Source organism: Micromesistius poutassou, assembly GCF_964030765.1.
Source record: "Micromesistius poutassou genome assembly, chromosome: 17".
NCBI classification, from domain to species: domain Eukaryota; kingdom Metazoa; phylum Chordata; class Actinopteri; order Gadiformes; family Gadidae; genus Micromesistius; species Micromesistius poutassou.
In genome coordinates, this window is record NC_140287.1 from 5615652 (window position 1) to 5640081 (window position 24430).

At 45.9% G+C, this 24430-nt stretch overlaps 2 protein-coding genes across 2 annotated transcripts; one reads left to right on the top strand and one right to left on the bottom strand.

The window, feature by feature from the left end:
* On the top strand, window positions 1–12873 carry LOC311361888 (zinc finger MYM-type protein 4-like; the record flags this gene model as incomplete). Its single annotated transcript, XM_084481692.1, has 19 exons — window positions 1–259; window positions 831–1224; window positions 1728–1780; window positions 2308–2610; window positions 3207–3270; window positions 3658–3881; window positions 4117–4241; window positions 5377–5578; window positions 6011–6223; window positions 6588–6738; window positions 7164–7285; window positions 7586–7948; window positions 8492–8642; window positions 9424–9596; window positions 10208–10394; window positions 11024–11119; window positions 11611–11654; window positions 11800–11938; window positions 12206–12873. The coding sequence occupies exons 1-19, from the start codon at window positions 182–184 to the stop codon at window positions 12871–12873; spliced, it is 3750 nt and encodes a 1249-aa protein (XP_084337818.1). The 5' UTR covers window positions 1–181.
* Window positions 12874–15623: 2750 nt separating this feature from the next.
* Window positions 15624–19821, bottom strand: fam177a1 (family with sequence similarity 177 member A1). The gene is made up of 5 exons (XM_084481982.1): window positions 19716–19821; window positions 19005–19190; window positions 17879–17945; window positions 17406–17503; window positions 15624–17214 (listed from the first exon to the last, which is right to left on the bottom strand). Exons 1-5 carry the CDS (start codon window positions 19782–19784, stop codon window positions 16981–16983), a joined length of 654 nt encoding a protein of 217 aa, XP_084338108.1. The 5' UTR covers window positions 19785–19821; the 3' UTR covers window positions 15624–16980.
* Window positions 19822–24430: the final 4609 nt, after the last annotated feature.

Here is a 24430-nt window from a genome sequence, read left to right on the forward strand (position 1 = left end):
GCAACCATCACATCAGAACCAAAACAATAGCTATCGCAATATTCTTATAGTAAGCTTTGCTATTGTTTGCCTTACGAGTTACGCGTTCATTCAAGAAAAACACAAGCCATTCTTAATCCAGAGTGGTTCTACCTGTTTGCTGTAAACCATAGCTAGTTAGCATCGTTACCATCCGCGGTCCATGGACGTGGGCGGATCTAGCAAGCATGCTGGAATAAACATGGCGGATACGGGAGACTTTCATCTTAAACATTCAGAGGTAAAAAAAAAAAAAAAAGATGGTCAAACAATGGCAATCGAATAAGCCAAGGCCCTACTAACCCGACACGACTTAACGTTACCTCAGTTGCGTTTGAGTTATTTGCCCGCTTGCATGCCTTTGAAATGCTGCACAATAGGATGGCTGATCTGGAAATAGTTTGCTATTATAACCTTAAAGCAACCCACAGTAGCTGGCTGTTGATGTTTTCCAGTGTGTGCTACAGCTGTAATCTTGAAGGCGTTGCATTTCTGGAGTTTACCTCGACCTTAAGCGTCTGCAGTATTGGCTTATGGAGAGGATGTATTCACTTATATTAGCAGACCCGTCGAACCCTCACATTATATTTTCAGGATTGCCATCTGTTATTTGAGATTGTGCAGATGTGCAGTGACCCTATTTTACTCAAAAAGCTAGTTATCATTGACAAAAACAACAATACGGGTATCTGATTAGTGAGTCAAGTGTGGTTGTTTGAATACAAATTAGGATGAATGTACTTGCATTAAGAGGTGGCTGTTGGGATCTGAGAGATCAGTCAGACAACGTCTCCTGCTATTACTCCGATCAGGCTCCACAAGACCCTGGAAAAGACTTCAGAGGGCTGGTGGAGGGACAGGCGAAGCGGCATGCTGTGGCCGCTGTCGACCGGAGGCCAGAGGCAGCGATCACAGCAGCAGCAGCCAGCCGTGGCGATTGGATGAGTGGCGAGATGGACGATGTCCTCGAGGGCGTACCAGCATACCCGGCGGCGGAGGAGGACGAGGATGAGGATGAAGATGAAGAGGACGAGGATGAAGAGGACGAGGACTGGCAATTCACCCTGCCAAAGGGCACCCTGGAAGACGACGACATGAACAGCCCATTGTCAGCGGAGGAGGGCCAGAGGACCAGGAACAACCAGCAGTGTGGCGATGGGCCACAAGTTGAGAAGGCCGGAGGACCTGCTTATAACTCCAGCTCAGGTGTGTGGTGTGTGTGTGGGGGGGGGGGGGGTGGCTGTCGCCCTGCGGGGTTGTGTGTATGAATGAATGGTTGTAAGTCACTTTGGATAAAAGCGTCAGCAAAATCCCTTAAATGTAAATGTACAATTTACTCAAATATGATTATTTAAAGGGAAGGGGAACCCCCCAACTTACTTTATTCAATTTGTTCAGTTTGCGTCTCACAAAGTGTTACTGAACATTTCGTATTTCATATTTTGTACTTAAATGTTGAAATTTGTTAAACTGGGAAATTCTCTGTGAAATACAAAATGTCTGACAAAAAAAGCTTTTCCAGAATGGCCTACCGCTTGTGCCTAAGGAACCCAATGTGTCAGTTTCTTCTATATAACCCCCGTCTCTTATTTGCCATCAGATGGTTTTTCTCAGATGGTCCTTTGTTATTAAAAACCAACAAACAAAGATAATGATTTAGAAGATTAATTGAATGTTAATAGTGGACAATGGTCTCTCTTTTCTCACAGCCTCAGCAGCTGGAGCAGCGGTGGAGCAGTCCAAGGGGCCAGACGACAATCAGGTGGGAAAGGTGATGGTTGGATAAAGATGGCTGCCCTTTGACCACAGAGATATTCTCAGTCTAAAAAGCCCTAATATGATAGTGTAAAGGCTAAACAGCCCGATGTAATTTATTTCACAGTCAAATAGACTGCTTAAAGCATACCGTTTGCTAGGCTGTGTAAGAACAGCAAATGTACGAAATGTACTAACTGAGGATGGAAGCTTTACTGTCCTGCCGTAATGTAGTGGCAATATTTACAGTTCCTGATCACGTACAGGAGCATTACATGGTATCGATAGTGGTGGCTGAGCAGCTTATATGAATTAAATAATGGGTATAGCAATTCTGTATATATGAAACTCAAACAAAGGTAGGACACACATTGTGCCTGGCCTCTGTTTACTGCAGACAGATTTTATGGCATTGTCGATATCGCAGTCCAAACACATTTTTGGAGCCTTAATTGGCTAATCCACGGTCCTACGTTACAAGAAGTTTGACTATCTTTTGTGGATCATTTCTAATCACGATTTCTCATGTCCCAGGTTCCTAAGGGTCCGTCTGAAGCAGCGCTTCAGGCCCCTGAACCACCGCCTCAGGCCCCTGAACCACCGCGTCAGGCCCCTGAACCACCGCCTCAGGCCCCTGAACCACCGCGTCAGGCCCCTGAACCACCGCCTCAGGCCCCTGAACCGCCCCTGCTCACCATTAAGGACGAGCCGGAGGACGAGGGCTACGACGGGGCCCTGCTGCCCCAGACCTCCATCAGCAAGATCAAAGAGGAGCACAAGGATGTATGTACGGGGGCCGCTGAAGACCCCGTCTCACAATTAACACCTGGAATAGCGGTAGGGATGTGCCCCCAAAACCGTTTTGATCCATCGGGAAGGTTTGACGTTTTCGGAATTGGCAAAACAAATGTAAAGTAACTTTAAAGCGTATTATTGCCCCGTATTGGTACCGGTGCTGGGGAAATGAACAGGCTTACATTTTTGTATTGGCTTTAATTTGCCGCAGCAAACGGCCGGCTGCCGAAACTGTATCTTCTTACTTAACTTGACCCTTTTACAGTAGAAATGCAGACACACACAGCACGGTACTCGTATAATAATGTAATTGCTATAAGCGAGGTAATACTAGCTACCTGGAAATGCAATTCAATATACTTGTATAATAATAATAATCATAATAATATTTGTTATTATTAAAAAAAACAATATGAATAATAATAGTACAATTTGAATAATGAACAAAATATAAAAAAGTAATCTATTAAGAGTACCGATAAAATAACGCACCAAAAAGCTGTAAGATCCTAGCTAGCTGCTAGCTGACCCCAAGTTAGCCAATGGAGAGAAATATGTGTTTCCTCACAGAGAAATGATCAGGAATGCCTTTAGAATTGACCCTGATGTCTATGTGTTTGCGTCTGTGTTTTATCTAGGAAGAGCTGAAGATCAGTTCAGTTTTCTCCTTCCGGGGAGGAAATGCGTTCGCACAGCAAGGTGGTAAGTGCATATAAAATCGAAGCAGCAAAATAAAGTGAGCCGCCCAATTCAAACACATTTCTGCGCCCATCCCATCAGACTTTTGATATGTTCAAATGTTTTCTTAATAAGACTACTTTTTGTTCCTATTTTATGTAGACAGAAATGTAATGGTGACCAACCGTAAAGGATACAACAGCCACATAGATGAGTCTGATGCGTTGTGTTTTCTTTGACCCATTATAGATATGGTCTCCTTGTACTACATTTACTACATTCTATCGCCAGTTACTTCCAGCTAGGCAATCAAATTATTTGTTCTTACATTTGTAATTTCCTGCTTTGCCACATTGGTGTGTCACTGTTTCAGAAATGAATGAAAGGAATGATGTGTTGGCTCTCACGCAGGTCCGGCCCCGTTCAGCCAGCCCACCACCACCATCTTTATCCCAGGGAGAGGTGCTCTCCTTCAGGCCTCGACGCTGGCCTCCCTTGGGATCAAACCCAGACTGCCTGCTCCGGCCCCAGCACCCGCCCCTACTATGCTGGCCTTACCCCAAGCCCTATCCCAGCCTCAGCCCCTAGCACCGCCTGCAGTGATAAGCACCATCCGATGCAGTGGTTGCTCCAAGGTAAGCTCTCTCTCTCTTCTTGCTCACAAGTTGCCGTTAATTCAACGTCACTCACAGTACGTTCACATTGGACGAGAATGTGTCAACTATGAAACAAATCAAAAGTACAAAAAAAAATTAAAATAAAGGTGTATTATCGCCGATACATAGACCTCATCTGTTCAGCGGAGTCCGTTCCTCTGATGCGACCGTTCTGCAGTTATTTACCCAGAATCCTCTGGGTCGACCGCTGTAGGTGCTGGTGAAGGGCCAGACGGCGTTCCAGAGGAAAGGCGCCACCCAGCTGTTCTGCTCCACAGTGTGTCTGTCCAGCCATCTGCCTCCGACCAGCAAGGCTCGCAGTTGCTACCAGTGCAACAAGTACGTCTCCACCACCCTCGCTGATGCTATTGGTTTCCACTTAATTCATTTTGTGCTGGCGCTACACGCCAACGTTTACTTGCACTACAGGACAATAGGTTGTCTCTTGATAACGTCAATGTGTGCAGTTGTCTGCAAGAGTTTTGTTTTGGATACCAACTTTGTACGAAAGCGTGATTTTGTGACTTTGTGAGCCTATTTTACGTCTCAAAAACACACCCAATCCATCATAACCCCCTCATCGGCAAACAGCCACTCGCTACACTATGTTACACTAGGATTAAAAAGTAAAACTCCAGTATAATTGAATCCTCTAAATCTATTGGATATTTTCGTGACAGAACACAGTATGAGCTCGTGTTCACTAGGCGATATAGGCGGAGTAATCCCTGTGTGAACAACCCCCTGGTCATTCTTTCTGTGTCCGAAATACTCCCACACTGACGACTACGGGCGTCTTTGGGGTGGATACATGGCTTCAGTGCTTGGTCCCTCAGCTATTGTTTAGCTAATGTAAGTTAGCGTAGCACCCCTCAAACACAAATGGCGCCCTCGCGACGACATGTGCCGCATGGCATCTAAGCTAGTGCATGGCCTCACCGTGCAACGTCCAGTGGGAAGGAGGCCTCGGGGAAGACCCAGGATGCGGTGGAGAGGTTACATCTCAGCACTGGCCTGGGAACGCCTTTGGGATCCCCCCGGTCAGAGCTGGTCAATGGGGCCCGGGAAAGGGAAGTCTGGGGCCCCCTGCTGGAGCTAGTACCGAGAGTCAAATGAAAGACGGTTACTCTGTAACTTAACTCCTTTATCATCAAAGCATGACAAACTTACATCTGTATAATTTACAAGCCTCTCAAGAGATGTGGTCGATTGGAGTGTTGTACTAGTCCAATAGGGCAATAGGGGGCAGCAGAGTGGCTGGAGGCGCGTCGTAGATAGTGGAGGTGACGTATTTCCGTTCTACAGTGGAGCTCCCAGAATCCCCCATGAGTCTGCAACCAGACCCCTCTCCTTATTTCTGGTACGCTTCCCTTTTCCTTTTTCTATACTGCCACTAGCAGTGTATTCTTTTTTTTTTCTTTCTCGGTTTTAATCCAGTGCTTCCTTCCCCTATCTTCCTTTGTTCTCCGTGCAGAGAAATCGACGACCCCAAGAGCATGGTGATGGTGCCGCTGGACTCCAACACCTTCATGCACTTCTGCAGTCACAACTGCCTGGCCGCTTCCTCCATGGCAAAAAAAAACGTGGCACAGGTGCTCTATAAACCTCGCCTGCTGCCCCAGGTAGCCAAAGAACTGGACAAGCCCCACTGCATTGTATGCAAGAGCACCAGTAAGGTGAGAAAGCACCCCCATATGAGCACTTTTTGCTGTTTGTTTGTTTATGTTTTACCCACCTTTTCTTTTTTGGTGTCTCCTTCTTCTTAAAGGGACAGTGAACCCAAAATTGTTTTTAACCTTTTTTTATTATTAGGTGGTAATATGTCATTTAACGTCGCTATTTACAACGAGGCGACAAGTACAAGCTTAAAAAGGTATCACAAAGTTGGAGCTGGACGTAACAATCCTTCCTAGAACCCAAAACGAGTTTAAAATTCCCATGGTTTTCACAATATTACCTGATTTGGGTCACCGTTTGTATGCACACATTGCACACGTTGGTCCGATTGTGGCCATGTTGTACCCCCACTCACTCATTCACCGACCGCTTCAGTCTGATACTTCCCTATGCTCAGAGCTCACTCTCCCCCCCCCCCCCCCCCCAATCAGATTGAACACGAGGTGACACACCAGGCCCAAATCCACAGCCTGTGTAGCGACGCCTGCTTCCTGGAGTGGCGCAAGTCCCGGCAGCTGGCCATGAACTGCTGCGAGGGCTGTGGCCTCTACTGCAAGAGTGACTCAGATTCATGCCAGACCCTGACCGTGGAGAAGGCCCAGCTCAACTTCTGCAGCCCCACCTGTGTCAGCACGTACAAGCAGGTACGGGCCACCAGAGTATTTGTGTTCGGGTTTGCTCAAGAATTTAGCGACAGAGACGTGACTCAATGAACTGCTGGCTTCTAGTCATTAAGACGATGGGTTGTTTTGCATGTCGTTTTGCAAAGGAACACACATTCGTCTTCTGTGTCTTCTAGCATACAATCAGGATACACTGATGCCTAGTGGTTGACATAAATGATGGCATTTTAGTTTCATTATGTCCGGCATCTTACTGTTATAGAGGATACCACAGAGACCATCAGCACCACAGCTTTAGCCAGTGGTGCTGATCAAGCGTTCTTCTGGGTGAAGCCTACGTGTGATTGTACAGGAGTTAACGGTTAACGCAGCCGTCTCCTTTCAGTCCTGCGTGAAGAATACAGAGTGCTCCATCTGTCACGACTCTGTTCGGGTCTCCAACACCATCATGGAGAGAGACCAGTTGGGGAAGGTCCAGCTGTACTGTTCCATCACCTGTGTGGGTCAAAGCAGGTCCAGCACACACATGCTCACAGGTAAACAAAAGGACAGAACTAACCTACCTTTTTATCTTCAGCCCCTTTTACTATTGCACACGTTGGTCATGTAAATGTAAATGAAAACCCAATTTGTGTTCTTCTCCGATGTCGAGTAACATAATTGCAATGCATAACAGTTGACACAATGAAACAAACAACACATTTGTAAAGCACGTTAGGAACCTCTCAAACCGTAGCTGGACCGCAACTTATTTTTGTCACGTTGATTTTTGTTGAACCCTAACCAACTCCCTCTGTTTTGTATACATTGCTAATTCTGGGACTGTACCAATGATCAATGTGTACACATTGTAATCCAACTCTCAAACACACGGCGATACTCCACAGAGGAGCTCTGCTTCTCGGCTTCTTGAGGTGTAACTGGAGGCCGTTGTGGTCCTCTACCCGGGTGCTCTCCCCAGGTACGGCGTTCCCGTGCTCGCAGTGCAGCCTCAACAGAGTCCCTCAGTACCACTTGGCCATGTCGGACGGCCACATCCGGAACTTCTGCTCCCACGACTGTGTCTCCGTGTTTAGGTTAAAGGTACCAAGAGCCTCATTTCATTCTGATAATCATGAATAAACATACATTTTGTAATGTAACCCCGAGCACAATACATCATAGCCTAACTTATCCAATATGTATTGGATATTATATATGTATTGGACGTTTTATGATATGTTGGCTATTGCTTGTTTTAGAATGATTTGTTGGCCGGTCTGACATTTGAGCATACAGCAAAATAAAAGAAAACAACGGGCTGGAATGATGAACGTGTTGAATAGATCCGCTCTCTCTCCAACGGGGCGACCTCATTTTGACGGTTCCTTTGTGTCGGCACAGAAAGACGAGAACAGCTCTGAGCCCAACCCGGTGAACGGAGCCGCCAGCGGCCCCTCCTACTCCTCCGCCCCGCCCGCCCTCACAGACGGACCGCTGCCGGGGCCCCTGAGCAGGCCAGAGTCCCCGGTGCCCCCGCGCTTCGACAGGTCCCTGCCCCACGTGACCTACCCCGGCGGCCACAGCAGGGTCACCTCGGTGCCCCCCCTGGAGCCCGCCTACAGCGACCTGGCCTCCCAGGCCCACCCGGCCCCGCCCTCGTCGCCGGGCCACGCCCTGACTCAAGCCCCGCCCACACACAGCCAGCTGACCTGCCACCAGTGCAGCCAACGCTTTGACACCAAGCCGCTTCTCTTCAGCTACCAGGTGAGGTCGAAGAGAGAGAGACGCACGCGCACGCACGCGCGCACACACACACACACACACACACACACACACACACACACACACACACACACACACACACACACACACACACACACACACACACACACACACACACACACACACACACACACACACACACACACACACACACACACACACACACCTCTGATAATATAGGGAGTATGTTTGTAAATCTGGTGTTTCTGTGTACCTTGATGTCAGGTCGGGTCGGGCCATCGTTTCCATTTTCATATTATCCAATCATGTTTATTATTGTAGATTGTCAATATACAATCCAACCACTGGTGGGGGGGGGGGAGTTACGGTAACTCCAAGCAAAGTTACGTGGATAAACATTTCTAAAAGAGTGAACATTTTACATTCGGCTCCGTTTTCATAAGTCCGGCAGTCTGTGACCATCGGCTAGCTACATGCCAACCGGCAGACCCGTACAGGCTCTGGTCCTGTTTGCTCGGCAACCCTCTCCGCGGGCTAGTAACGCTACCTCCGCTCGGCGCACAGGGTCGCATCTCCATGTTCTGCGACGCGGCGTGCTGTGAGCAGTACAAGACCCAGAGGAACATCATGGCGCCGTGCGAGAGCTGCCGGCTGGACAACGTGGTGTTTGAGGTCCTGACCTTCAACCAGCGGGACCGCGTGTTCTGCAGCCAGGGTGAGTGGTCTGGAAACGCGTCCTCTGTTCAGCCCTTCGTCTCCAGCGGGCACCCACACCCACCGGGGCGCAGCCTCACCCTCACCCTCACTCCTTGTATGGGAAAGCTTCCGTGGCGATACAGAAGAGTGTCTATGTCTATGTCTATCGTGTGTGTGTGTGTGTGTGTGTGTGTGTGTGTGTGTGTGTGTGTGTGTGTGTGTGTGTGTGTGTGTGTGTGTGTGTGTGTGTGTGTGTGTGTGTGTGTGTGTGTGTGTGTGTTCATATTCATCTATAGCCTGGAAATCCAGACCCACATCTAGAAAGCTGTAGGGTCAGGCCACGAGTAATGGAAATGGCCCAACTCGAGGGGCGGCACCAAGCGTGCATCTGAAAATATCACTGCACACAATTGGATGATACTACAACCAATCACAAGAATACAAGGGGTGACGTATCCAGACCAGTGGAGCTAACCAATAGATAAGACTCTTGCTGTATCCGGTCGGTAAAACAGCAACGCTTTTGGCCCGCCTATATCAGACACACCGTGATGTGATTGGTTAATATTCTGGGCCTGGGGAATCGGGGAGTGAGTACATTGCTAGTTCCCAGAGTGACTCGCTGAGCAAATTCAAATGGTGCTCTCGCGAGAACTCTGGATTTCCAGGGAAATTCATATAAATATTCCAACACATAATTAAAAAGAGTCTGCATCAACACTAGATAATTCCCTTTTTCACGTTGCTTGCTGCCATGTGTTTTAACGATGCTCCCTCCCCCCGCCCCCTCCCTCTGCTAGCCTGCAAGCAGCAGTTCCGCGAGGAGGCGCTGGCCGGGGGCAAGGGCCCCTGGAGGCCCTGCTCCTACTGCGGCAGCGTGAGCCAGAAGATGGTGCACAGCCACTACAGTGGGCGCGTGGAGGAGTTCTGCAGGCCGCACTGCATGTCCCAGTACACGGTGCTCTTCTACGGGGTAGGCAGCGCCCTCTCTGGCTGACGGCGGCATCATTAGTGGCGAAGGAAATGCGAACGATTATTTATTATTCTTTATTATTTTTACGATATATATATATATATTTTTTGTATCCATTTTAGGAACGTGTTTCTAATCTTCCCACTAACTTTATGGGGGAAAAAAAGGGAAACGCTGTTCCAAATCTTTTTCTAATGGCAAATGTGGAGAGTGTGCCATTTGACCGCCGTGTGGTCTCACTAGACCCCAATGAATAACCACTGGGCCACTTTAAAGTTGAAGGTTAATTGCAATTTTGAAAAGATGCCTATGGTAAAGATAGTTACAGACTATTAAGTGAAATGCATAATGGTATGCACATGGAATGTCATACTTCATAAACTCTCTCTCTCTCTCTCTCTCTCTCTCTGTTTCTGTGTGTCTGTGTGTGTGTTTGTGTCTATGTGTCTCTCTGTTTCTGTATGTCTGTCTGTGTGTGTGTGTGTCTATGTGTCTGTCTGTCTGTCTGTCTGTCTGTCTGTGTGTGTCTATCTGTCTGGCTGTGTTTATGTGTGTCTGTCTATGTGTGTGTATGTGTGTGTGTATGTGTGTGTGTGTGTCCCTCCCTCCAGATGGCCCGGTGTGACGGCTGCAGGCAGCCGGGCTACCTGGAGGAGAAGCTGCAGTGCACCAGCTCGGTGCGCAACTTCTGCAGCCGGGCCTGCCTGATGCAGTACTGCTACCTGCACTTTGAGGCCGGCGGCCAGCGCGCCGCCGCCGACCCCGCCGGCACCGGCCGCGCGCTGCCACCACCCCACGGTAAGAGGACGTCACCGGCCTCTTTGTTGTCCACGTCATCTTCACGCACACGCGCGCGTGTGGATTTTGTGAGGCGATACTCGGCAGCGTGCAGATAAACATGAGGAAAAGTGTTGTGGTGTTTCAATATAATCTGATACTGTAGTCATTATTAATATTAATGTGGTCGGACTCAAGACTCACTTGTTCAGAGTTAACCTGGACTGTCCATAGCCTCCTCCCTTACCCCCCCCCACCCCTCCTCCTCCCTTTCTCTCCTAAAAACACCCCTCCTACACACCTGTTGTATGTTGGCACTTAAAGTACGCACCTATTGTATGTTGTACATCCTGGCACTTAAAAATTGTACTTGCCATTGGGTAGCTTCTAATGCTTGCTCTTTGTTGTATACGGGGAACGGGTTAACCTAGCGACTGTTAGTGCTTGCCACTTGTTTCTATGAACATCCTTACTGTACCGACAGCGATATATTGTTTCTCTTTCTTCTGACCAATGGACTTATTGTAAGTCGCTTTGGATAAAAGCGTCAGCTGAATGCCCTCAATGTTAATGTAGTTATGCCACCACAGCTAAGATAACCTCTCTCTCTCTCTCTCTCTCTTCCTCTCTCTCTCTCCCCCTCCTGCCAGCTCCCAGTCAGGCCCACCACCCCTCCAAGATGAACCCGGTGGGGGGCGACGTGGTCTGCCTGGCCAGCGACTCTGCCGCGCGGCCGCACGCTACAGGTCAGTTCACCTTCAGCTGCTCAGAGGAGAGCCTGCGAACCTTGTGACTCCAGAGGAACCATCCGGTAGAACTGATCGGGGATGTTGGGAGAAGGGGCAATATTTCAGCTTTACAATAATTGATTTTGATGGGTTTTCTTTTTTGTGTTAACCTATAGCGTTCTAACATATATATATATATATATATATATGTTAGATATACATATATATCACGTATGTTTTTGATTCTAATAAAGAGGAGGCGTTTGAGCATCATAGCATATTGTTGTATTAATGTATCGATCGTTGCATCAATTAATGTATTTCTTAATAATAGTTAATTTTCCTAATAATTGCCACGTTTGCCATATGTTATATTCCCCTGATCAATGCATAACATATCTATCCTTGGATATGTGTAGCTTGGATATTAAAAAAGTGTTTTGTAATTTACTTTCCATACCCATTCTGGTGGTATATATTATACAATCGATTATCTTTTCTCTTTGTAGGCGCTCTTCCAACCCCTTACACCCATGACAAGACCATATACCACGTAAGTACTGTCAGTAAAAAGAGACGCGGCACAGATAAACAACAAAATAAATGCTCACAGGACACGTCCATTCAGGTGTCCCGAAACTGACCTTCACGTGAAACTTGGATTAAGAAGCTATGGTCCCATTTGTGTCCGTCCGCAGGCCAGCACCCAGACGGACGCCATGCGCCCGTCTGGGCCCCGCCGCTGCCAGGTGAAGAACAAGTCCGTCTTGTGCCGGCCCTTCACACTGAACCAGGAGACCATGTGCCAGCTGCCAGAACCCCCCGCCGAGACTTCAGGTAGCGCTTTACCGCTGTATTCGCTTCTACAGAACCCTGTGCGCGCCCCACCGCTGTGCACCGTGGACAGGGCTTCAGTTCAATGGATCATTGATGATTGGGTTCAGTCCGTCGCAAGCCTGTCTGCACGCCACGTGTTGTTAGCTTGCGTGCGTATGAAATCACTGCAGAGGACGGTTGCTTACTCGTGGCTCAACGCAGCCCAGATGAATGAATGAATGTATTTCCTCACCCGCTCTTTGTATCGGTTCTGTGTTTCCGTCGCAGACGCCTCCACCGCAGCTCCGGCACCTTCTCCCGTCGACCCTCTGCCGGAGCGTCTCACCGGCCGCCACTTCCTGGCCAAGAGGCTGTGGGGCAGCGTGGACTGCGTGGTCTGCGGCCACCGCACGCGCAAGAGGGCAAAGGAGGAGTCGGAGCGGGAGGAGGAGGAGGCGCACACGACGAGGAAGAGGGGGAGGACGGAGGAGTTGGAAGGGGAGTCGGGCAAGGAGCGAGTGGGGGAAACAGAAGAGGGGGACAAGAAGGAGGCGGAGGCGCTCGAGCAGAAGAGGCATCTGGAGGAGGTGGTGGAGGTGCCCGCAGAGACAGAGGATCAGGAGGAGAGAGGGGAGACGGGGCGTCCGGCGAAGGAGACCAGGGAGCGGCGGGAGCCACACAAGGAGGGGGCCGTGGAGACGGGGGTGGAGGGCGTGGTCGGGTGGGGGGCGGCGGCGGCGGCGGCGACGGACTTCTACTGCCAGATGTGTCCGGGGCAGCCGGGCCTGTGTGCCGCCCCCTGCTTCGAGCTATACCACACCAGGCTCCTGTACTGGCTCCGCCCTGAGCAGCACGCTCAGGGAGACGGACCGAACACTCCTCACGCCAGCGGCCCATTGCCGCCGTCGGCCGTCACACAGACACACGCCATCAAGGCCGACCCCGGACAACAGTAGGGGACTACAGGGCCGGGGGGGGGGGGGGGGGGATGTCCAGTGTGTCACCCTGCTCGCCATGCTCATTACGTGCGTTTATATTTATATTTATATATAGATATATATGAAACTGTGAAATGAACACTTTTTTATTCAAAATTGTAGTGAAACGTGTACGCTCTGAACTGCAGCCCTGCGTGTTCATTTTCATCTGTCGTACAGTTGAGTTCTGTTCCACTTTCACAATATTTGATAGTTTGGATTTACATCAGTTTTGTTTCAATTCTGAGCCAGGATCGAAATGGAGCCTTTCGCTAATGTTGACACATGAGAATAATACGACTTTATTTAAGGGAGGTGGTATTGTCCCTCGGTTGCTAAGGCATTTCTTGTATCTTTAGGTTCTTGTCCATTCTTGAGGGTTCTTTTTATTCCTTTGTGTAACACTCTCATTGGTCTGGTAAGGTTAGGGTTCTCTTAAATTCTATCAAATGTTCATCTTTATTATTTCCACTTCCACTGTATGCGGAGTTGCTGATGCACATCTTTAGGGCTAAGGGGGGGGGGGGGGGGGGTTATCGGTGGAGGGCAGACTGATCCTAAAACAAGCATGGTGGACAGCAGTAAGACTGATTCCCTGGTGGCATCCGGGTGCCCCAGACTAAGCAAAAAAAAAAAGATTTCTGCATTTGGGGAGAGCTCCACCAGCCCCCCATGCCAACCTGTTCTGTGGACTTGTCTGTTGAGAGGTCACAAAGGGCAATGACTTGGGCCTTGGTGTCCTTTGGTCAAACTTATTCCCTCTCGTCTATGTCCGGTTATTTTCCCCGTAGTTGAAGGTGAATTCAAGAAAGGAACTATCCTTGATATATTTTGGGTGGATGATGGGCTGAATAGTTTATCAGGCGTCACACTGTGTTACTTCCCTCGTGGACATGAATGAGAGCGAGGTCAGCGGTGTATCCCTGGTGTTTTCTCTACTCACACAATACCTCACTTCGTCCTATTATGTTCACCAATATGATAAAAATGACGGCTTTACATTATTGTCTCTATCTGAATGGTAAAATGTTCTTAATCTGATGATGGTGTAAAGTTTGAACATGTTATCTGGCAAATGGTTTTATGCAGTTCATTGTTATTAAAAAAAAAAATTCTATTCACGCTTGTATTGTTGACTCTAAAGCAATTAAATTGTCCTTAATTGCATGATGTTTATATTCTCTTTCTAACATAGTATGGGAGTCAGGGATAGGGACAGAACCTGCTTCCCTCTGCCCACATACGATAACCACACATCCTGTGGCAGCCAATCAGATCCCTGCTGAGTGCGAATCTATTGCAACAGAAGGAAGAGTATTTCAGAGAGAAGACACTGGCCAGTACCGTCAAGACAAAACCTCCACATCACGTGTCACATCCCATTCTTCTGTTGGATCACTGGTACAGTTCTGGAGCACATCTGGACAGCATTCCAGAGTGGAGTGCAGATGCCCAGGACCTTGACTCAGATGTACATCCACTTTCTGAGGGTTCAGGGTCAATACAGCAAAACAGCATGTATCATGGGAGAGCTGAAACACGTCCACAGACACTCAGTGTCACTGTTGTTACTCTAGGAAAACTGGCTTTTAAAAAGAGAAAGACAACCTGATCTTCTATGAGGCAGAGTGTGGCATTGATATTAGAGCAGCCTCTGTGTGCTCAGGAATGTTCAGTCAGATCATGAGTATGGGCTGTACCAGGACAGTGTTCTTCTTTGTCCATATGAGCATTCAGGAGTGTCTGGCTGTTCTTTATGCATTACTGTCATTTAGGTCCAACTCCTCTGTGGTGTGTGCTGTGGGCATAAGGCCTTGCAGAGTAAGAAGTGTGGGCACCTGTACTTGTTCCTCCGCTTCCCCCTGTGGCTCTCTCTGGAGACCAATCAGATATTTCTATGAGGTCTGCTGGGAGGGTCAGGAAGTAGCTCACGGACCAATCAGGGAACAGGCAGTTACATCAAGAGGAAGATTAGCAAAAGATCTCCAGAGAGAAGCTTCAATCGTTTCCACTGTCTGAATGAGCTGAACAAACCTTCTTTGGTGGAGGAGGTCCAACAGTACCTGACATCAGGAAGTCTCTCAAGAGAATCTCTATCCCCTGCTCAGTGGTCAGCGCTGGTCTTCATCTTATTGTCCCCTGAAAAGGAGCTGGACGTGTTTGACTTGAATGAATACTCTGCTTCAGAGGAGTGTCTTCTGAGGTTGCTGCCAGTGTTCAAAGCCTCTGTATGCGAACAAGACATTCATTACTATCCACAGCTGTCTTATTTCAATATAAATTACACTAAATTACACTATTTTTGTCTATTATGGGGTCTATATGTAGATATGAGTTAAATAAACTTATATCCATCGTTAAAAATAAAAGTGAATTTATATTTATTCAATTTAGTATTGCTTATGTGACCTTCATATGGTGTAGGAATCAAACATGTCACTGATTGTAACTATGTTCATTAAAGGATGAATGGCTGTGATCTGTCAGAGACCCTGAAAAGCTCTGGCCTCAGTTCTCAACTCCAACTCTGTCTGAAGAGCTGGACCTGAGTACCAATGATCTGCAGGATTCTGGGGTGAAGTTGCTCTCTTGTGGACTGAGGACTCCACACTGTAGACTGAAAGTTCTGAGGTCAGTTATACTCAATGTACGACAAATTCAGTGGGTCAATTCAGTAGGTCAAAATGTGCTATATCAATAATTATATACTAATTAAACATACCTCAAAACAATTTTTCAATGTTTTATTAATTACATTAAATACAAGTCTTCATTTTGTTTTGAATTATAACAATAGATCCACAACAAATATTTTGAATGCCTGTGCATTAGCCCTTTCCAAAATGTGCAAATTGCATCGGCCACAATGTAATGATTCAAATTACTACTGCATAAATACAGATAAGAGTTGCATACAAATCAGACCAAACTTTAACGGAAAAATCTGATTATGATGAGATAACTGACAATAACTCTGGCCAAAATGTAAAACAGAATTGGAACTATTATTGGCTGTGATTATCAACTGCCCTCTTTCCAGTTATTTCTGTTCTGTATAGGTAACTTTAATTAGTTAAGGCATTTTTATTATTTGGCATTCCTTCCTAATTTTGAAGTGCATATTTCTAAAAGTCCCCATTCAGTTTCACAAACGTATTCTTTGAAATAAAAGCTGCTAGTAAAAAAAAAAAATGGACAAAACTGGTTAAGCAGTTAATTTTTGAAATTTTCTTTTGTGTAATTAACAGCATTTTTATATTTTCCTGCTTGTCAGAACCATAAAAGACCCTTGGTTGCACTCTGTTCAGTGACAGCAATTCAAAGAGAAATTGGTTGTTCCTTCCCTGGGACTTAAGAGAAACTAGCATACGGTTCATCTCATCATTTTTTTTTAGTTTCCAAAAAGTTATTTTATTTCATTATCTCAGCCCTAACTAAAATGTCTTAAAAAATATTTTTCATAAAAAACTAAATAAATGAGTAAGCAGAACCAAACTGGTATTCGCCTCATCTCAACTTTTCTTAGAAACGTTCCATTAGTAACAAAAAACAAAACAAGAAACAGAGTTCATAATCTGGATTACAGAAACCAGTTTGGATATCTACAGAAGAGGCCAGAATAAGGTTTCCTGAGAAATAATAAGTGGCTCCTCTTGTGTATGCAAATCTTCAACATTGCGCACAACGGAAAACAAACACATTCGGTCAGAAACTAGTCAGGACATAATAACGTACCTGTTCCTTGAGGATTAGATGCACATTTACATCCAAGGAACATTTCATACCCAACACCGGGCCTGACTATCCAGACCTCAGTCTAGGAAAAGTCTCAACATGCTCTTCATCCAATGCAACGCCAGCTATAAAAAGTACAGTAACTTTTACATCCCTTCCATATCATCCTTATATATAGGTGACGAAAAATAAATCAGTTAAAAAAGCGAAAATATAATAAAAAGAACAAACAAAAAAAACAGACAAATGGTTACAGTCATGGGTGGACGAGCGCATTTGGCAACGCGGATGCTTGACGTTTTGGGAATGAGGGCACTTGTGAACCTGCAGCGAGCCTGTGGGGCCGCGTCATCAGGAGGAGAGCGGGGCGGGCACTCGGCTAGTGTCGGGGGCGACCGGGGCCGGCTCGGGTTCCAGCTCAAAGCTGATGTTGACGAAGGACGCGGCCGGCTGCTCTGCGGTCGGGCGCTGGGAGAGGCTGAGGCCGTCCCCGCCCTCCTCCTCCTCCTTCTCCTCCTCCCGCCGCTGGTTGAATTGATGCTCAGCCTCCAAGGAGAGGCGGTTATCCTCCTCCTCCTCTTCCTCCTGTGCAGGAACGCGGCAGAGGCCATCAGTGAATAAGTGCGAGGAGACGTTACGAACGCTTTGTGACAGGGCGAGTCATTAGGCTACGAACAATGTGAAATGCGTTGACAAGTGTTACACAAGTCTGTCACTTCAGTGCAAAAACGCCACCACGGCTGACTATGCCAACAATGCCTTTTTTTATTGCCTACCTCTTTCTTAATGCGGTAGTACTCGTCGATGGCATACTGGTATTTTGGCGTGGTTATTCCGAACAGAGAAGCCATTTTTTCTCCCATGTAGTCACACACTGCAGAAGGTAAATATAAAATAATGTAAAGAAAAACACACACACTAGCCAAATAAATAGTATTGTATAAAAGAAGGCTAGGCAGGTACATTTTTAACAGCTGGATGTACAAAAATCACTGTAAAGGAGGTATTGTGGCCATTTTCTATTCCTATGAATTTGTTTTGCCATTCTTAGCGTGTTGTATATTTTTTCGATTTTGTTTACATTTCATCACCTATTTAATGTTTTTTGTGAAATGTGGATGTTGCATACATAATGTGCCTTCAAAATTACTAGTGTAAACAACTATGCCTAGAAACGACTTGGCCTCTTTCTTGCAGTTAAGGGTTAAAAACAATATTATTTATTATTATACTTCCTTTAGACGCTCACCTGAAACGGTTGAGGTAGCTGCTCGCCACATGTGGAACCAGAAGTACGGGCCCCAGGTAAGTTTGGACTGAAACACACCGGAAACAAGCCATATATAAACCAGCATTGGAAACCTAACATTACAACTGCCAATACTGTAAACGTTCATATGTATCTCAGGGAAACATTCCAAGCAATTACAATTTTAATGAACCCATCATATTTTTTCTAGCAAATAATAAGTACTTAACACAAACTCCACTCTTTAATTGTAATGCAATGTTGTCGTATGTCTCTGCATCTGAATGTACATTAAAATGGCATACATGTCTGCCCTTGCCCAGTACAAGGGGATGTACTGTGCACTACTAGCAAAGATATTTGCAAGTATACATACATATACTCATATACTCAGCCCCTAGGTCCCTAATATCCTCTAATAAAGGTCTTCTCCACATCTCCCGCTCCAGACTCAAACAAAAAGGTGAGCGGGCCTTCGCAGTAGCTGCTCCATGCTTGTGGAACCAACTGCCACCTCACATACGTGATGCCCACTCCATTTCTGCCTTTAAATCAAGGCTCAAAACCCATCTGTACACCCTGGCTTTTTCTCCCCATTAACTATCTTACCTCTGCACTACTATCTTTGTTTATATGTGGATGTCTGAGTTTTATGTATTTTTTTAATTTAATATTGTTATTTTAGCTACTGAATAAATACAATATGTACAGTGCAAACTATTAAAAATGTGCCTTATAAATACGTTTTACTTACTTACTTTACATGATGCACACTAGCATTTATGTAACCATAACAAGACCTATACAAAATGCACTGATGAGACGCCTGTGCACAATGTCCTGCTTGTTTGCCCTCACTGTTTGAAGTCATGTGGTGCTATTAGCATACAGGATGTATCTCTACAGGCCGTCCACTCTAAGGCACATGTTGAGAATTTGGAGGTGTGCAGTGCACATTAACTCCTTGTGGCTTGTGTTTACAGGGCAACTTCTTCTCTGCCTAGCAACATACTTCTACAGTCTTCCTGGCGAAACAATATTCCTCTGCCTTCAATTTGGCACCTGGAATAACTCAAGAAGTCCAGTCTGTAATTAAGGAAACAGACTAATTTTGAAATCAGCTTACCGGGTCCACAGTCACAACATCTTTCTTCATAGGCGTCTCCTCATCCTCCTCTTCATCGGTGCTGTACTCCTCCATGGTCTCTCCGCTCGCAAAGAAGATGGTTCTACGAGGCACTCTAACTCTCCCTCCTTCATCTATAGGCTCTCCCATCTCCACACTCTCAAAGTTGTCAGCAGCCCCATAATTCTTGAAAAATAACCAGGGGAAAAAATATATATATATTTGGGTCACAAATGTCATTCCACTTGACACAACCATCATTATCAGCAACATCCCTGAGATATGAGATTGTGGACCATTCTATATTTAGCGCAGTATATCAACATTAAGCACTCTACAACATAACTACAGTACAAGAAAAATGCGTAGACCAAGAGAAGAGTTTGACTTTCAAGTTGTATTGTTGCATTGAATTTCCTAGTTGTATTGTGTTTTGTAAGCCAGGACAACTTGTACTGTAAGCCTGCTATCGTAAAAACCTGGCGTTCGTACCACTTTGGCGTGATCGCACATGCTTATAAATATAAATATAGAGATATGTTAGTTCAAGATGGGGACACAACATGGAACAAAATACGGTATGTCGTTTGGGGTGACCGAGCGTTTCAGCTCTGGAGCTAGTGCTAGGGAAGTATTTTGTTCACCTAATTAAACCCAGATTTGTAGTAACCATAAGAACAAGAAAAGCACGCAGATTGAGGATGATCTAACCTTCTCAGATTCCATGTTTTGGCCGAGTGAAACGTTGACATTAGTGAGATACAGCGACAATTCTGCCATTACAGGGACGCTGGTTTCTAACAACTTCCAACAAGGCAGCCTCTGACTATAATAATAAGACGACCGTACACAAACACACGACGACTTCCGGTCACGCCTATTAAAATAAATCTACGAGAGAAGCGATTCCCAACCACGGTGCCCGGGCCGGAGCCGGTCCGTGGACCCGTAAGAACCGGGCCTAGATATATGACAGAAATATGAAAAGAATAAAAGAAAAAATAATAATAAAAAGAAAAAAATATATAACTTGGGCTGTACGAGTCATGTTATTTCTTCCAACACATCGACTCCATACACTTATTTGTAGTGGAGGTAAGGAAAACATTTTGTGAATTGTTCTGAAAGTTTAAATCTAGTATTAAATTAACTATTTCTGTTCCCCTTGTTGTAACATGTCTGGCTTAAACGTAATACATATCGCCGTCTCAAACGTTTGTTTTTGTAACCGATGAGATCCAAACGAAGAAGTAATGAGTTTTTTTTGCATCATTTAAGAAGAGCGAACTTAAAAAATACCGTATTTTTTATTTTGGTTTTATTCTCCTTCATCTATAGGCTCTTTAAGTTCGCTAAACCAAAATAAAAAATACCGTCTTTTTTTAAGTTCGCGCTTCTTAAATGATGCAAAATAAGTGTATGGAATCGATGTGTTGGAAGAAATAAGATGACCCGTACAGCCCAATTTATGCATTTTTTTTCTTTTTATTATAATTTTTTTTCTTTTAACTCACACACCACACTATACCACACTACACACACACACACACACACACACACACACACACACACACACACACACACACACACACACACACACACACAAACTCCACCTTCGACACTTGCAGTTAGCAGTTAATGCTGCATGGGTGTCTATACTATGAATGCCTTTAGAAGGACTGAAACAGTGGCTTGAATATATGTGCACAGCTCCTCAGCGAATATATAGCCTACATCTCTGCAGCAGCCACAAATATCCAGGTGGACATTTTGGAAAGACTAAGCATTCCCATGCATCATCTCAAACGTACACAAGACCCATTGTGTAAATCTGATCAATTTCACAAACCAACAAGTCATTTTACCCTGAATGACATGTTCTCACTGTGGTTGCATTTAGGCCTACGTATGGGTCATTTATTTTTGGCCAATTCAAAGTTATTTTATATTTTGTATGTTGGGTTGAATCAGTGTGAATGAGTATCTTTAATCTAACTTTTTTATCTAACTACCCTAAATAGAAAATCCATATTCACGTTCACGGTAGTAGTAGGCTAGTCTAATATGCATCACACGCAGACTAAAGCCACATTACGAGCGGTCAAACAACAGGTGTTCTTGCAACCTTGGGGTCTGGGGAGGTTGCTCCTCCCGCTCTTAAGAGGCTTCTCAATCGGGATGATTTGAGGCTTGTGTGCAATTTAACTTAAAGACCGGGTAAACCAAGAATAATTATGGGTTTTGAGTTTATAATACCACAGGAAAATATATTATTAACCACCCTGCCAAATTTGAAGGACTAAAAAAATCGCGAAGTATATAAAATTATGCTTCAAAGTTGATGAAAAATGAGCAGTAACCCCAGGCTCAGGACGGTGGGGGCGTGTGCGCTGCAGGCCAGGAAACCACGCCCATCACCGGAGAGCCAACTGCAAACTGACAATTCAAACCAGACTCGTGAGCGGTAAAACCATAGACGGGTGAAACCACAGAATGCTAGTGCGCGGTTAATGTATTTATACCTAGAGGGCAGCAGGGGGCGGGTTTATGTGAGTATGACCGCTTTACGTAAAGCGGTCATCGATGTAGACCCGCCCATTTTAAACCTGCACACAGAACATTCTCTGAGGCCTAGCTCCTCAAGGAAATGATGAATGGGAAAAATATTTTTTACATGTTTTGAGGGACACATTTAAGGCCTAATTAATATGATAAGAAGAAAAATACTGAATTTGGTTTACCCGGTCTTTAATAGGTTATATGAATAGCAAAAGCCTCCTCACCAGATCCTGCTTTTAGAGCGTGTGATAAGCGATATGTTATTTATGTTAACAGATTATAAAATAATAACATTGATAACATCAGCTCCATCCCGAATTAACAATCCCCGCAAGCTAGGTTAGGCTATAAGGCTACTTTAGGAAAGTATACCCAATTTCCATTTTATACCTGCACTAATTGTCATGTCTCACCATGTGACAGCTTAATCCCACATTGTAAAGGATCGAATACATTATTTGAAATGTAAGTCTGTTGCACATGTGTTTTGCAAGCCTGATAGGCCGTGAATAGGCCTAGTATGTTTTAAAACGTTTAGTACACATGAACGGCACATTATCCATGAAATATTAGAATATATCATGAGTTTATAATGTATATTCTGCACATACTGTTAAACCCATATCAAACACAGTATACATGTTATGTATTTTTTAATTCATAATTTTAAAATAAAAAATAAAAATTGTCCACAGCCCACCACCAGGGGAGCTGATGCTGTGACGAGGGAGGCTGCAGCCTCCGCAGCACTCCCCTTCCCGTACCACTGAGGTCTAGATCCCTGCGTCGCTTTTGGCTGCACCATCATCTGTGGTACTGTTGACTCTTGGTGCCGGTGAAGTCACACCAATGGGAGGGACTAGGGAGCATCCCGCTTAGCCAGCTGGTCTGGATGTCTTTTCGTCACTCATGGCTGCACCACCATCTGTTGTAGCAATTTCCCTCTTGCCTCTTGATGTGGGAGCCGGTGATGCCGCACCAATGGGAAGGACCTTGGAGTAGGTCTCTAAATGCAGGGGTCTCAGGATCCTTTGGCCATTTCCCCCTGATCCATTGTCTGCGGCTGGCTGCCAGTGGCCTTGTTTGGTTTCAGATGCATCTGACTGCTGATGCATCTGGCTGCCACACCCCTCTTGCCTATTAGTGGAGGAGCCGGTGCAGTGGCACCAATGGGAGGGACCTGGGAGCGTCCCACTTGGCCAGCTGGTCTGGATGACCCTGCGTCCCTCTTGGCTGCCCCACAATCTGGGGTCACAGTTGCCCTCTTGCAGCTTGGTGGAGTCGCCGGTACAGCGGCGCCGATGGGAGGGAGCAGGGGGTATAGCGCTTGGCGAGCAGGTCTGGATGTAACTGCTTGGCTCTTGGCTGCCCCAACATCTGTGGCAGCAGTTGACCTCTTGCCTCTTGGTGGAGGAGCCGGTCCAGTCGCACCAATGGGAGGGAGCAGGGAGTCAGCCTCTAAAGTCAGAGCCGTTTGTTTCGCCCATTCCCTCTGATCCATTGTCTGTGGCTGGCTGCCAGTGGCCTTGTCTGGTTTCAGATGCATGGTGGTGGTTGCAGCCAGGGTCTTCAGCATAGCTGTGAATTCAAAGAAATTGAGCCCTCAAAACAAATTATTAATTTAAACATAATTGACAGATTTTAAGTTTACAAATGATTTGATAGACTCTTGGTAATTCAAATGTTTTGCTTTGATCATTAAGCAGTAGCTTTCTTTACCTATATATCGTTTTTACATACTATAATATAAAATACTTTTTATACATAGATATGGTTATAGGAAATAGTTATAGGATTCTAAATCCATAAAAAAAATGGTATTCTACCAGTTTTTGGTGGGTTTCCTGGGGATGGGGACATGCATCCCAGCAAACTCTTCTTCATCGTGGCCTGCTTGAGAGTCACCTTCTTTGATGAGTCCAAACTGTAAACAAAATAAACACACGCTCAATATTAAAGCAAAAAAAGCCTGAGAACACAGAAGCTTTGGGACACTTTGATTCCCCATGTCACGTTTTAAACGAGTGTTGGTAGAAACATTCAGGGGGGATGGTTAGCCAACTCAGCCACATCGCTGGCCTTGTAGTAGACTATTTTGCCACAACCGCTGATCAAACATATTCCATGAGCTCTACTGTGACCAGGTAGTGCACTCACTGTAGCCAACGCTGGATGAAGTCCGGCAGGTCCGGGTTGCTGGTGCCCAGAAGACTCTCCATCCTCTTGGAGTTCAGCATGCCGTCCACATCTGCACATTATAAAGCATCACACTGATTTAATATTGTTGATTTCACATTGTTGGATTAACATTGTTAATTTTTTTAGGATATCTTTTTAAGATCATCACTGGTAACAGTTGCCCTCTTGCCTCTTGGTGGAGGAGCCGGTGCAGTGGCACCAATGGGAGGGACCTGGGAGCGTCCCGCTTGGCCAGCTGGTCTGGATGACCCTGAGTCCCTCTTGGCTGCCCCACCATCTGTGGTCACACTTGCCCTCTTGCAGCTTGGTGGAGTAGCCGGTACAGTGGCGCCGATGGGAGGGAGCAGGGGGTATAGCGCTTGGCGAGCAGGTCTGGATGTAACTGCTTGGCTCTTGGCTGCCCCACCATCTGTGGCAGCAGTTGACCTCTTGCCTCTTGGTGGAGGAGCCGGTCCAGTCGCACCAATGGGAGGGAGCAGGGAGTCAGCCTCTAAAGTCAGAGCCGTTTGTTTCGCCCATTCCCTCTGATCCATTGTCTGTGGCTGGCTGCCAGTGGCCTTGTCTGGTTTCAGATGCATGGTGGTGGTTGCAGCCAGGGTCTTCAGCATAGCTGTGAATTCAAAGAAATTGAGCCCTCAAAACAAATGATTAATTTAAACATAATTAAT

What these genes read in the sequence shown, in the direction of transcription:
- fam177a1 (XM_084481982.1), bottom strand. Translation starts at nt 19,784, where the DNA reads ATGGCAGAATTGTCGCTGTATCTCACTAATGTCAACGTTTCACTCGGC. An exon ending in AGCTACCTCAACCGTTTCAG is followed by an intron (nt 17,504 to 17,878) that starts GTGAGCGTCTAA and finishes TACCTTCTGCAG; the next exon opens with TGTGTGACTACATGGGAGAA. An exon ending in ACTACCGCATTAAGAAAGAG is followed by an intron (nt 17,215 to 17,405) that starts GTAGGCAATAAA and finishes GTTCCTGCACAG; the next exon opens with GAGGAAGAGGAGGAGGAGGA.